This window comes from Diabrotica virgifera, chromosome 1 (assembly GCF_917563875.1).
Source record: "Diabrotica virgifera virgifera chromosome 1, PGI_DIABVI_V3a".
Lineage (NCBI taxonomy): Eukaryota > Metazoa > Arthropoda > Insecta > Coleoptera > Chrysomelidae > Diabrotica > Diabrotica virgifera.
The window spans coordinates 290,857,424-290,873,238 of NC_065443.1; the positions used below are offsets into that span (position 1 = coordinate 290,857,424).

The following is a 15,815-nucleotide window of genomic DNA, read 5'->3' on the forward strand; positions in this document are numbered from 1 at the left end:
GGTAAAGGTCGAAATTTAATTTTATGAAATCGAGGTTTGACTAGTCAAACCCCGATTAGCTATTAAAATGTCGTAATTTGTTAGATTAGGTTTATTAAAACGTCATTTTTTTATTTTAATAAAAAATGAGTGTTTATTCTCACATGTTGAGACAGTATGGCATTTAGTGTTGCACAATACGTTGACCTTTTACACTTACATAATTTTGAAGAGCATTTCTTATTGCAGTAGCATTTTGAAAAGTCTTGTCCTCCAAATTTAGAATATTTTGTACTAATATCTCTTAGAGACAGCTTAACGTCTGGAACATCTTCAAAATTAAGAAAATGCTCTTTGCATTCTCTTACTTGATTTATTGAAAAAAGTGTGTTTATTGTTCCGTATTTCGTACCAACTCTATATAAACCGTCAATTGTTTTACCTTTTATGATACCCAAAATATTTTGAGCATCTCCTTTGGCTCTATCAAAGCTGGGGATAGGTATTGTTACAATTTTTTCGATCGAAATTGGAGGAAATTACACCAAACAAATGTGTGTTACATCATAACAAATAAGAAAATTATTTCATTAAATATTTAAAAATAATATTAAAATTTTTACACAGAACAAAATATTTTAAGGAAATAGCTTCCACAGAATTATATGAGTTTATTGTACACTCCCAATGTTTCCAATAATTCTTCTTTTTTTTTAATTAAACGTTATTTGAGCTTGGAATGTTGTGAGGCAGGAAATTTTGTGTTGTAAGTTTCCCACTCTGAATCTATCAAAATCCGTCTGAGTTGAGCGAACGGAATTTGATTCTTATTTACACGTAACTTGGTAATTTCTTCAGATGTGGTTTGTTGTATTGGCCAAAAAGAGAGCTCTAACGCATATACGTGCATAATTTGTAATCATGTGGTACATGTTGTGTGCGCTTGCACACTTGATGCATACTATGAAGGGTTTGAAAGAAAAGTTACATGCATGCGTTGTGCACAGACAGAAAAGATTAAAATAAATAAAGGAAAGGCGATTGAAGGTCTTCATGTGCAGGCTAATGCTATGAAACAATATAGTGAAAAAAAAATTCCTCCAATTTCGATCGAAAAAACTAACACTATTTATTCCCAGCTTTGATATAGCAAAAGGAGATGCTCGAAATATTTTGGGTATCATACAAAATAAAACAATTACGGTTTATATAGAGTTGGTATAAAATACGAAACAATAAACACACTTTTTTCTAGAAATCAAATAAGAGAATGCAAAGAGAATTTTCTTAATTTCGAAGATGTTCCAGACGTTAAGCTGGCTCTAAGAGAAATTAGAACAAAAGATTCTAAACTTGGAAGACAAGGCTTTATAAAATGCTACTGTAATAAGAAAAATGCTCTTCAAAATTGTGTAAGTGTAAAAGGTCTAACGTATTGTGCAACTCTAAATGCCATACCTACTGCCTCAACATGTGAGAATAAGTACTAATTTTTTTTAGTTACGACAATATAAAAATAATAAATATTAAAATTAAAAAATAACGTTTTTTTAAACCTAGTCCAACAAATAACGACATTTTAATAGTTGATCGGGGTTTGACTAGTCAAACCCCGATTTCGTAAAATTAAATTTCGACCTTTGCCTGATCTACTTGGTCTCTCCTAGGTGTGACTAGTCAAAGGCCGAAACTGTAATTTATTTCGGGCTTTGACTAAGACCGTCAGTCAGACCTGAGGATTGCCTAGTCAAACCTAGGAGTGCCTGAAATTCGGGCTTTGACTATAACATATACACGAGTCAAGAAACTTGTGAAGTCGTAACGATTAAGTTCATTTAAGATACTAATTAGGGAGTGATTTTCTCGATTTTTTTACCAAAACCAAAAGGGACTAACTTTATTTTGAGCGTAACTTGTTTAATTTTGATGCTAGAAATTTTTTTTATAAAACAAAAATGAAGCTTTTTTTAAACATTTTAAATAAGTTGAAATGAGTTTTCCCCGAAATGTGCTTCATTTTTGGTTATTTCACGTTAAAGTGTTCCATTTGGAATTTGACGAATATGAACCTATTTTTCACTAGCTATAACTCTGCTTCTACTATGTGTAGAGACGTGATATATACACCATTTTTTTAAATTTTTTACAGGCTATATTTTCGCTAAGAATGTTTTTTCGACAAAATTCTTACTATTTGAGTTATTTGCGAAAAACCGTCTAAAAGCGTGGTTATTTTGTTGAAAAAATGAACATATTCACTGCCAAATAACTCGAAAAGTATTGACTTAGTGAAAAAACTCTATAGAACAAAAGTTACTTAAAATTAGTCCGTTTATCCATTTCCTGACTTTCTTTGGACGAATATTTTTTCACCCACAAAAGGGGGTGAAAACCACCCCCAGGGCAAAAGCACATATCGGCACAATATCACTTTTTTTCTTTGACTTGTTAGCTATGTGTATGTCAAATTTCATGTCAATCCAAGCGGTTCTTTAAAATTTAGAGGTTTTGCAATTATTTATTTTTTATTTAGCGTATGGCTTAAGTATATCACAGAATATATTTAGATTTATGCATTATACAATGCATCACAAACAGATGTCCAATTTTTTTATATATTCGATTGACCCTTCGGTTGCCATTACAAAGTCTATAGGGTCGCCTGTGTATGCTCTGCGTGGGCAGTCCTGAACAATGTGACTGATCGTCTGTCTTGCAGCGCCGCAGTCACAAGAAGGCGAGGGGAGTTTACCCAATCTGTGGAGGGAGTCGGCGCATCTTCCACAGTTTGTTCGAATTCGATTAAGGGCTGCCCAAATCTTACGGGGACGTTCAAATTCGCCAGGTTTCCCTATGATGTCCGGTAGACTATGGTAATACGGATCTGTCCTACTTTCCCAATCTTCTCTCCATCGGGTATTTAAGTCAAAGTTGGATTGCTGCAGCGCTTGAGCAGATTGTAGAGGGGGTAACCTGGATCGGAGACGGTTTCCAAGAATATCGGGGATGTCGTTGTGGACTAGAAGCTGGCGACTGTCCATTATTTTGTTATATTCTTTAACCAATGCATGTTCGCGGCGTAGGTTGGGTGGTGCTATATTACTAAGGGTAGGTAGCCACATTGTAGGGGTGGGCTTAATTGTGCCTGTTATCATACTATAGTACGGTTTAGTTGGGTGTCGACCAGGTGGGTATGCCTGCTATTTAGCCACACTGGAGCACAGTATTCTGCCACCGGATATATCAGGCCAAGAGCAGAAGATCTTAATGTTGATGCTGTGGACCCCCATGTAGTGCCGCAGAGTTTCTGTATTATATTGTTGCGTGTTTTCAATTTTGCTGCTGTTTTCGTCAGGTGTTCTCTGAATGTGAGCGTTCTGTCTAGAGTAACCCCAAGGTATTTCGGGTATTTATTGTGTTTTAACAGCTTGTTATTAAAATACACTCGTAATTCTCTGTTTGCCAACTTGTTGTTTAGATGAAAAGCTGATACTTCAGTTTTTGTAGTACTTGGCTGTAGTCTCCATTTCTTAAGGTATTCGCTGAGGATGGATAAGTCATTCGTGAGAGTGATTTCTGTAGTTTCTAAAGATTGGTGGCTTGTTGCAAGGGTCCAGTCGTCAGCATATCCAAACTTCCGAGATTCGGTTTCAGGCATGTCAGCAATATAGAGGCTGAAAAGTAAAGGGGCAAGGACAGAACCCTGTGGAAGACCATTGTTAAGTTTCATCTGTCTACTCGTCTCCTTTCCCATTATAACCTGGAAGGCTCTGTTGGTCAGCATGTTGTCAATGAGGTTAATTATCTTTCTGCAGGGGATAATGCGGGCCAGTTTATATATTAATCCCTGTCTCCAAACAGTATCATATGCTGCTGTTAGATCTATAAATACTGTTGCTGTCTTTTGTTTCTTTTGAAAACTAGCTTCTATAAAAGTTGTTAATGACAGCACTTGGTCCGTACAACTTCGATGAAGGCGGAAGCCAGCTTGTTCAATGGAGACAGTTTCTAGTATCCTGTGACTAATTCTGTTGAGGAGAAGCTTTTCTAATAGTTTATATACCATGCTGAGTAGAGCTATGGGGCGGTAGTTTTCTGGCTTATCGTTTGATTTGCCCGGTTTCGGAATTGCAATTATCTTTGTTCGCTTAAGTGAGAAAGGAATGTTACCTGACTGAAGTATATCATTAAAGAACATTGCAAGCCACTGTTTCGTGTATGCACCACTGTGTATCAAGAACTCTGGATGGATACCATCAAAGCCAGGTGCTTTACCTGATTTCATTTCTTTCAGCGCATGTGTGATTTCAGAAATAAGTATTCTTGCTGAATATTCGGAGTTCGTTCTGTTCATTTGTTTTAATGCCCTTAAGTCTCTTTTCACGTTGGTAGTATGTGTTAGATCTCGTGGAGCTCTGGATAGAGATACTATATGGGAGGCAACCTTGTTAGGAGACATTTTAGACTCTCTGGATTCCAGCTGGTTAGCTCCTCCAATTTTCCGCAACAAGGACCATGCCTGCCGGCTTGATTTTTTGAAGTCAAGGTTTTCGACAGTCTTTATCCATTTTTGGCGTCTAGCTGTATCGATGTTGTGTAAAAGCTCATCGGCTATTTCTCGGTCACCATTTTCGAGAAACTTCGTGTATAAGTCTTCACATGTTTCAGTCCATCCAGGCACATATTCTTTGCGATACCCCCTAGGGATGGTTTTCTTGGCAGTGCTTATTACTGCGCCCACAAACCTCTCATAATGTTTGCTGGTTGGAGGGATTTGCAATATATTATGGTTAAAGAACGGACTATGTTTAATTCCAGGTATTACTTGGTTGCCTATTCAAGCGTTAAAATCTTACATTATTATCTTCTCTCTGACTTGATCTACTACTTGTAATTCATCATAAATGTTTCTCTTGCTATTTGATGCTTGTTATTTTCTGGGCGATATACTCCGATTATGTTAAGGTCTTCTACATAGGTCTCTCTGAAAATGTTTGTCTACAAGGGCACTTCATACAACACCTTGAGTTGTTTGAACACTGATTTTCTTGTAGAATTGACCCTCCTGATTCTGATAGAAAATAAATGAAAAGTTAGTAAATAAATAGATACATAAAGTGCTCCTATTTAACTAGTATTTTCCAATCATATTCTTTATGAATCGTTCTCCCATTATATTTTTAATTATAAAATTAATAAAATGATACCAAATAAATGACTAACGATATCTTTGATTTTTTTACAAAGTTCAGTTCATGTTGTTTTCGCGACATTAAAAATACATAAAAAGTTCAGTACTCATTAACATCAAAGTGATTAAAAAAACTATTTATCTACAATTTAAATTGATATCAGTTGTTGTATAAACAATGTTAAGATATACTTGTGTAAATACTACATATTGTCGTTAATAATCAATTTGAAAAGAAAATTAAGAATGGTGGGATAAGAATATTTTTAATAAAAACAAGAAAAGGGTGGGCAGAGCAATAGAGGAGTCGGTATTGTGTTGTGGCTCGGAAGTATGGACTCTCAACGCAGATCTGAAAAGAAGGCTACTAGCCTTTGAAATGGACTATACAGGGTGTTTGGTAAAGAATGGGCCATAGCTTAACCTCAGGTTCCTGAGGTTAAAATAGGCCGATTTACGCTAACTTACCTTTGTACAAAGTTTATAATAACCGAGATACAGGGTGTCAAAGTTAAACTTTTTTTTATTTATTATTGAATATTTTCTGACAGGTATGAGATAACAACATGGAATTTGGTATGTGGGGGTTTTTTGGGTCGAGAAAACTAAATTCCCTACCAAAAATTATGTATTGCCCAGAGGGCGCCACATACGCCTTTCAGCACTCATTTATTACGTTCAATTTTTTTTATCCTTCATTCGGTATAATTTTGACATTTTATTCTCCTATTAGTTTTACTTAAAAAAGGTATACTTCTTTCATCTCCCTAAACTCAACCGTTTTCGAGATAAACGCATTTTAATTCTGCGATACACCATCATTTTTAGCATAATATCATTATAGTTCCATCCGAAAAATAACTTAAAACCATAATTGTGCCAGTTCTCAAATTTATGTCATTACATCGCAAAGTCCATTTGAAGAAATTTGCGATACATTTTTGGATAATTTTATGGTTTTAAGTGATTTTTCGGGCATAACTACAATGATATTATGCTAAAAATGATGATGTATCGCAGATTTAAAATGCGTTTATCTCGAAAACGGTTGAGTTTAGGGAGATGAAAAAAGTATACCTTTTTTAAGTAAAACTAATAGGAGAATAAAAAATTTAATGTCAAAATTATGCAGAGTGAGGGATAAAAAAAATTGAACGTAATAAATGAGTGCTGAAAGGCGTATGTGGCGCCCTCTGGGCATTACATAATTTTTGCTAGGAAATTTAGTTTTCTCGACACAAAAAACCCCCACATACCAAATTTTATGTTGTTATCTCATACCTGTCAGGAAATATTCAATAATAAATAAAAAAAAAGTTTAACTTTGACACCCTGTATCTCGGTTATTATAAACTTTGTACTAAGGTAAGTTAGCTTAAATCGGCCTATTTTAATCTCAGGAACCTGAGATTAAGCTATGGCCCATTCTTTACCAAACACCCTGTATAAGAAGTACAAGAATTTCAAGATGGGAAAGGAAAACTAACGAATAAGTAAGAACAAGAATGAACGCTGAGTAAACGGTAGAATGCCTAAAGAATGTTGGCCTAAACAAATATTTTAGTGGAGACCAACAGGAAGAAGAAAGCGGGTAGACCGCGAAGGTCATGGAATGAGATCGTCAGGAGATTGATATATGACCGCAATTTACAAGACAATGCCTTGGACAGAGGTTTGGCAAAGGATGACGGGAATATGGCAAGATGCTGTTAACAATTGAATATTTATTGTACAATTATTTTATCCATAAATATATAGATAGAAAAGAAAATTAAATCAGCAATTGAATAGATTTAAAAAGTAGATTTATCTTCTCAATCTATTGTGATGTTTCTCAAATCTTTTCGACCAATATTTGATATTGTTTCTATCCTCGCTCCTCTAATGTCTTCTTCTATCAACGTTTTTACTCTGTTGTGATCTTTTTTAGTCTTATCAGTCTTCGACCTTCACTTATAAGCTAGAAACGCTTTATTCTTTATTCTTTGTCATCTAGCTTGTGGCATCCTTTGAAGTATGTATTTACAATTCGACTTAACAATACGCTCCTATCAATGATTTAAGTCCAGCAGTTTTGAAATTCAATTTTTAAAGTGGTTTTCCTTGCCAACGTTTCATTCGTTTGTGTTGTCTGAATGCCATTTAAATGTTATCCTTTAAGCATTATTTTCATAAGCATTAAAGTTTTGGAAATACAAAAAAGTCGCACCCTCAACTATCATTCATTCCATACCTTCCCTTTTTCTACTAAATTCGTTGGAAGGAGCTCAACGGTATAAAAAGTAAAAAAAAACGGTTAAGATACGGCGCCAAATGAAAAATATTTTGAAATTAATTACGAAAAATTAATTTTTTCAGTCTAAGAATATGGTTTATGAAAAAGTTTATTTGACGTCTCGATTTTCACTTTGGAAATCGTTATCAAAATACAAAATATTAATACATTTATTAATGTTTTGTATTTTGATAACTAATTGTTCGCATCTTTTTTCTCTGTCGCGCTATGAATAAAAATCGTAACTTACTAATCCAAGTCTTTTCATTATTTTTAGCAAGCTTCTGGAATCTTCAACTATTTGAAATCAACAGTGATGCTTGCCCTTCAACAGGATCCTACTCCAGATCTAAATCCAGACACTCTTGGTGCCCTCTCTCAGCTGATGTTGGCCCAAGCTCAACAGATCTTCGTACATAAAGCCATACATGGTCAGTATACATATAACACAACATAACTATAATATAATTGGATATAGTAATTGAGTCAATACTCGCAATCTTAAGTTTGTATTTTTATTAGTTGTTATATAATCATGGGGCAACCGGTTTCGAGTCTTACAATATATGACTCATCATCAGGCTCAGTACAAAAAGTCTTCTCAATACAAACTACAAGCTAAAAACACAAAACAAGAGACATGTACATATACATATATAAAACATAAAAAACAACTTTGTCTTGATTTTAATCACACACAATAAAGCCAAACAACTGTATAGTATTGAACTCAACAGTCTATAGCATGTAAAAATGAGACATTTTGTCATTGGGGGCGACCAATCTGATGAAAATTGCTTGGTATATAATTTAATATATACTACCATCAATCCTTAACTAGTTAAGGGTTGATGGAGTCCTGACAAGATGATATGCGATCAACGACATAATATAAAGTCATTAGTAATCGGTATATACTTACATAACAGCCATTGAAACTGTTCCATAGGTAAAGATGTACCTGGAAGTCACCAGCCCCACAAGAAGAGTTGACCAATCAAACAGCCCTTAGTCTTACAATTTAAGAGACTAAGGGCTGTTTGATTGGTCAACTCTTCTTATGGGGCTGGTGACTTCCAGGTACATCTTTAGCTGTGGAACAGTTTCAATGGCTGTTATGTAAGTACATACCGATTACTAATAACTATATTATGTCGTTTGATCGCATACCATCTTGTCAGGACTCCATCAACCCTTAACTAGTTAAGGATTGATGGTAGTATATATTAAATTATATACCAAGCAATTTTCATCAGATTGGTCGCCCCCAATGACAAAATGTCTCATATTTACATGCTATAGATAGACTGTTGAGTTCAATACTATACAGTTGTTTGGCTTTATTGTGTGTGATTAAAACCAAGACAAAGTTGTTTTTTATGTTTTATATATATATATGTACATGTCTCTTGTTTTGTGTTTTTAGCTTGTAGTTTGTATTGAGAAGACTTTTTGTACTGGGCCTGATGATAAGTCATATATTGTAAGACTCGAAACTGGTTGCCCCATGATTATATAACAACTAATAAAAATACAAACTTAAGATTGCGAGTATTGACTCAATTACTATATCCAATTGTATAATGGACTCACATTGGCAACCCTTTCGTCATTTGAAACATAACTATAATAATTTTTTCCTTTTACAACGTCTAGGCAGTTCACGATTAGCTTTATATTAGCATATAAAGAAATACATATTTTGCAATGAAGTGCCAAGATATGTGTCCAAATATGTTATCTACCTAATTGCTGCTAAGATAATGCACTTTTCAAGTTTGGGAAATCACATAATTTCATCCTTATCATTTCAGAAGAGGAGTCCTTCAATTTCGTAAATCTATGCTAATATAAGGGTGCCTTGTTCGGGGGAGTAGGGTAGGAAATCATTATGTCCTATTCATATGACAGGAGCAGGTCTCGAGTAAGCCAAGTGGTATGACACTGCAAAGTTTCATCAACTTTGTTTGAAAATTTGAAAAATCGAGTTTGAAAATTTTTGTGACATTTACTTGCAATCAAAAGACAATTTTCTAAACCAAGTTCTTCTGATACTATTTCACCCATAGCCCGATCAAAGAACAATCTGACCCCCCAAAAAAAAAATAAATAAAGGAAGGATGAAAATTGGGAAGTAGGTATTTGAAATTGTCTATTATTATATAAGAAAAAGTTTACAATTCTACATCCCCTCCATTTTACAAAAATGGAGAGGAATACCCCCCTCTCGAAGATGAAAAAAATACATTCAAAATAAGACCGGAATTGGATAAAATGACTAATTCTAAACAACTTTTCTTCTATAGAGTTTTTTCACTAAGTCCATACTTTTCGAGTTATTTGCGAGTGAATATGTTCATGTTTAACAAAATAAAACATGTTTTTGGACGGTTTTTCGGAGATAACTCAAAAAGTAAGTATTTTAGCGAAAAAATATTCTTAGCAAAAATATAGCCCATAAAAAATTGAAAAAATGGTGTATACATGAGGTCTGTAGACTCAGTAGAAGCAGAGAGTTGCAGCTAATGAAAAGTAGGTTCTTCTTTGTCAAATTCCAAATCGAATATTTCAATGTGAAATAACCCAAAAATGGAGCACTTTTAGGGGAAAATTCATTTTAACTTTTTTATAGTGTTTAAAAAAAGGTTTATTTTTGTTTTTTTTTTAAACTGGTAATATTAAAAGTAAGCGAATTACGCTCAAAATATTGTTGGTCCCTTTTAGTTTTTGGTAAAAAAATCGCGAAAATCACCCCCTAATTAGCATCACATATACATTTTAACATTACCACTTCACAAGTTAGTTTGTCTATGTATTATTTATATGATCTGTAAGTTTCATCGGTTCAAAATGCTTCGTTTTGAAAAAGCTGTAGTTAAAATGGCTTCAACGAGGAACCAATCACGAGTTTAGACAAATTTTGAACAGCCATAGCATAACCAATTTTTGTCCAAGACAAGAAAACAAAAAATCAAAAATATTTTAAAAAGCAAAACGTACATTTTATTACTCTTTGAGATTTTGGGTATTCCTAATTGTTTTAAGTTAATTCCATAAACAATTACGATTTTTTTCAAAATAAAAAAAAATGTTTTATTTTAAACCCAATTTTTTTTTCAAAACTGAGCACTTTGAACCAATGGAACTTATAGATAATATAAACAATACATAAGTAAAGTAACTTGTAAAGCGGTAACTATTAATTTTATTTGAGAAGCTAATTAAGGGGTGATTTTCGCCATTTTTTTTACCAAAAAATAAAAGGGACCAACAATATTTTGAGCGTAACTCAATTACTTTTAATGTTAAAAGTTTTTTTAAAAAACAAAAATAAACCTTTTTTTAAACACTTTAAAAAAGTTGTAATGAATTTTCCCCGAAAAGTGCTCCGTTTTTTGGTTATTTCACATTGAAATATTCGATTTGGAATTTGACGAAGAACCTACATTTCATTAGCTTCAACTCTGCTTCTACTGGGTTGCAGACCTCACGCATACACCATTTTTTTCAATTTTTTATGAGCTATATTTTTACTAAGAATATTTTTTTCGCTAAAATACTTACTTTTTGAGTTATCTCCGAAAAACCGTCCAAAAGCATTTTTTTTTTGGTTAAAAATGAACACATTCACTCGCAAATAACTCGAAAAGTATTGACGTAAAAAAACCTCTATAGAACAAAAGTTACTTAGAATTAGTCATTTTATCCAATTCCGGACTTATTTTGAACGTATATTTTTTCACCTTCGAGAAACAATTTTTCACCCCGTATTTTCCAGCTTCTACTGGGTTGCAGACCTCACGCATACACCATTTTTTTCAATTTTTTATGAGCTATATTTTTACTAAGAATATTTTTTTCGCTAAAATACTTACTTTTTGAGTTATCTCCGAAAAACCGTCCAAAAGCATTTTTTTTTGGTTAAAAATGAACACATTCACTCGCAAATAACTCGAAAAGTATTGACGCAAAAAAACCTCTATAGAACAAAAGTTACTTAGAATTAGTCATTTTATCCAATTCCGGACTTATTTTGAACGTATATTTTTTCACCTTCGAGAAACAATTTTTCACCCCGTATTTTCCAATTTTTGTAAAATGGAGGGGATGTAGAATTGTAAACTTTTTCTTATACCGGGTGTCCACTTATATTTTTCTCCATTTTAACTGCCTATAACTTCTAAACGGTTCAGGATAGAAATATGCGGTTTTCGCTGAAATGTTTTATTTTAGTAAAAGTTTTGTCTGAATCGATTGAATTTTTTATATCGCTTTCAAATACGAAATAAAAAATGGCGGATTTTTGAAAAAAACTTTGTTGACATTTTTTTAATGGAACACCCAGTATATTTTTTTGTAAATTGAAAGAAAGGTCATTCACCTATCCAGCGATATAAAGTTTTTCAAAATCGGTTGTCAAATCACTGAGTAATTAATTTTTAAAATGAGGGGTGCAACGTGGATATCACATACCTAAATAACATAACTGAGCAAAATGATATTATGTTATGTGATTTCCACATTGCATCTCTCATTTTAAAAATTAATTGCACAGTCATTTGGCAACCGATTTTAAAAAATTTTATATCGCTGGATAGGTAAATGACCGTTTTTTCAAGACCAAAAAAATATACTGGGTGTTTTAATAAAAAAAGTCAACGTTTTTTTTTCAAAACTCCGCCATTTTTTATTTAAAAGCGATATAAAAAATGGTCATTTACCTAAAAACTTGAAAAAACGGTCATTTATGTATCCAGCGATATAAAATTTTTTAAAATTGGTTGTCAAATGACTGGGCAATTAATTTTTAAAATGAGAGATGCAATGTGGAAATCACATAACTTGCTTAGTTATGTTATTTAGGTACTTATGTGATATCCACGTTGCACCTCTCATTTTAAAAATTAATTACTCAGTGATTTGACAACCGATTTTGAAAAAATTTATATCGCTAGATAGGTGAATGACCTTTCTTTCAATTTACAAAAGAATATACTGGGTGTTCTATTAAAAAAGTCAATAAAGTTTTTTTCAAAAATCCGCCATTTTTTATTTCGTATTTGAAAGCGATATAAAAAAATTCCATCCATTCAGACAAAACTTTTACTAAAATAAAATATTTCAGCGAAAACCGCATATTTCTATCTTGAGCCGTTTAGAAGTTATAGGCAGTTAAAATGGGGGAAAATATAAGTGGACACCCGGTATAATAATAGACAATTTCAACTACCTATTCCCAAATATTAATCCTTCCTTTATTTTTTTGGAGGTTTTCGTAAAATTTTGCTTTCCCTGATCGGGCTACCAGGAGATTTTAAGAAATATGCGCATTTTTAGTTCCGAAAAGTGAGGAATAAAATAATTGAGCGAATCTGACAGAACTAGTTGATAAACTAGTCAAACAATTAGGAATGCATGTCGTATATAATAGACGTTTAATGACATCATAACCCACCGATACAAACTTAACGGCAAACAACTTCAACAAATTTTTCCTCATATACAGTTGAGTCCGTGAGTCTTTACCCGTGCGTCATCATTTAAAGCATACGAAATAAGTCGGAAATTTACTAAACGCAACGGCAAGTGGATATTATTCCGATCACGGGTTATAGTATAAAATTTGACGTTATCAAATAAATTAATGTAATGTCAAATTTAAGTTTTGCTTTAAAATTTTGGTGCATAATTACAGCTACATTTGAAGTAGATTAATAAATTATTTTATTATCATTGATTAATAAATAAATAAACAATTTATAAAAGAATTCAATAACATATTTTCTTTTTGTTATTTTATTCATTTTGGCGGAACCTTAAACACAAGCATTCAACTGTGTCAACAATGAGGTTAGCTTTGTGCGTTGTCAAAATTTATCGTAAAATAACATAAACTTATTACAAAATTTCTAACTCTAATATAAAATTAGTTGTGAAAACAACTGTTTGTGTACTATAAAAACTTCAAAATGCAAAAATTCAACAAACTGACAGCCACAAAAGTAAACAAACCAAAACGTCAGAAATTGTAATTAAAATATGTGAAGACATCCCCAATCGTCTTTCGTTGTACCTATCTCTTTTCAATGCACTGAGTCTAAATCGTTCATAAAAATAACATGTGTTTTTACTTATAACAGGCGGCAGCTGGCTTGTCATTAATTTCATGCGTGGAAGAGAATGATGCTAAATAAAAAGTATGTGTTTTATCTCGCCAGGTATTAATGACGCACGGGTAAAGACTCGCGGACTCAACTGTATTAGGTTTTTCGCTACTGCTATAAGTTTATCAGGAAAGCGCTGTTGCCAAATAAGAAACATATTTGTATTTACCACAGCAACTACTGGTTACACTGTTTCTTTTTGTCTTTAAGAGTGTGAAACAAAGATAACTATCCGTAATATGTAATATAAGTGTCAAAGCCATGGCTTATAGAAGGATATGTAAAATTTTTGTTTTTTTTCTTATTTTATAGCCTTTGGGAGCTGTGTCCATTTAGCCAGCAACATTAAATGTTAATTTTCTTAAAATTAACGCCTAACTAAACTTACCATACAACAAAACTATTACGAACCTAGTCAATCAATCAAGGATAGGAAAGGAAAAGTGAAGTTGGTTAAAAAATAAACTGTCGTTAAAATATAAACTAAATAAACAAAATGTAATTTGAAAACAATAATTTGACAGTATATTTAACCTCCAATATTATGACAGATGTCAGTTACCATGTAACATCTCACCAAATATAATAATGACGTCATTTAAACTCATCACTTATTTTAGCCAATGAAATGCTCGCTGTAATAGGAATGACATGTCAAAAAAATCTGATTATTCCCTATATTTTTTTTAAATTTAGAATATGGCAACAAGGGGAAAATTACGTGCATTCCTTATTGTTTGACTTTTCCTATATCTAACCTAATTCCATAACTTTCCGTAACGGACTAAGGCCTACAATGGTTTTGAACCTTAGATATTTATTTATAGGCCATGGGAGTTCACTCTGTGAACCCTGTGTCATTCAGTCCCTACATTTTTACATTCTAAATGTGTGTCGTATATATAGCTTTCAGATTTGCTAGAATTTTTTTCTGTTTTAGATAACATGAAAGACGTAATTGTCGCCAAGCTAGCTTCGCAGTGTGAAGATTTATATGCAGAATGTCTTAAGGTATTTCAAAGAGATAACCTCAAACACATTTGGGATAAGGATTGGATACCAATAGTAAGTGGAAAAGACATTTAATAAAATGATTAAAAAATATCGAAACAATGATAATTTATATGTATATTTTCAGATTGCTGGTAAACAAGCCGCACTTGGAGCTGTAGCTGAGTTCTATCAGAGTTTAGTGTGCAAGACCAATAAAACCATAGGACAAGAAATATCCAGGTTGAGGGTAAGGATCAATAAACAGAGAACTATTTGCACCTTTATATAGGGCAGTCAATGAGGGTATGTGGCTCCGAATTCCATCCTACTACATCGATTTACGTGATATTTTCACAGTAAGTAGGGAATAGCCCAAGAAACAAAGTCTACCCTATGCCGATGTGTGCTTTTGTCTTGGGGGCGGTTCCCACCCCTTCTCGGGGGTGGAAAATTTTTTGCTTAAATAACTACGGAAGTTGCTAGAAACCTAATATTAAGCAAAAACTGTTCTATAATTTTTTTTCGGAAACTCGATACTTTTTGAGTTATTCCTGGTTGAAAATTGGCCATTTTCATTGAAACAGGCCTTTTCAAACGGATTTTTGCGAATACCTTAAAAACTATGCATCTAACTAAAAAAACTATATAAAACATTTTTGTAGCTTATAAAATAACAAAGAGATTCTTTCCTTTATAAATCTTCTAATTATAACACAAAAAGAGATATGGTAAGTGAAAAAAACTTGTTTTCTTGGTGCATGCTCAAATCAGTGTATTTAACTTGAAATAACACAGAAACGGTCGATTTTAGGTGTATAATGCTACCAATAACTTTTGTTGTGCTTGAAAAGACCTTTAAAATAAGCAATATTAAATGTCGATTACATTCAAACTATGCGAGATAAACTGTAAAAAATTTGATGACTAACGTATTGTAAGAAAAAAATGAGAAGTATATTTAACCCCTCATCTAAAAGAATTTAAATGCATCGTTTTCTTTTATGTTCAAAAAGTTGGGCGGGTTTAAAATGAATGGTTTTTGAAAAAAATAAGATCAAATTATTGAGCGCATTTTTAAATTTTCTTAAAAATCTTCCTTTTTCTCCATGTAACTCGAAAGAGATGCCAAAAAAAGATGCCATACAAAAATGAAGGTTTCTTCTAGATAAACATTTTGATTTTATTTTTTATAACAGTATCTCTTATCATTTTC

The 15,815-nt window shown here is 32.8% G+C and overlaps 1 protein-coding gene across 1 annotated transcript in view; it reads left to right on the top strand.

The window, feature by feature from the left end:
* LOC114329754 (programmed cell death 6-interacting protein) overlaps positions 1-15,815 on the top strand; it is a 57,568-nt gene that overhangs the window by 23,823 nt on the left and 17,930 nt on the right. Inside the window, exons 5-7 of the mRNA XM_028278961.2 lie at positions 7,723-7,876; positions 14,550-14,674; positions 14,748-14,849. Coding sequence (XP_028134762.1) covers positions 7,723-7,876; positions 14,550-14,674; positions 14,748-14,849 — 381 coding nt within the window. The remainder of the gene's footprint in view (positions 1-7,722; positions 7,877-14,549; positions 14,675-14,747; positions 14,850-15,815) is intronic.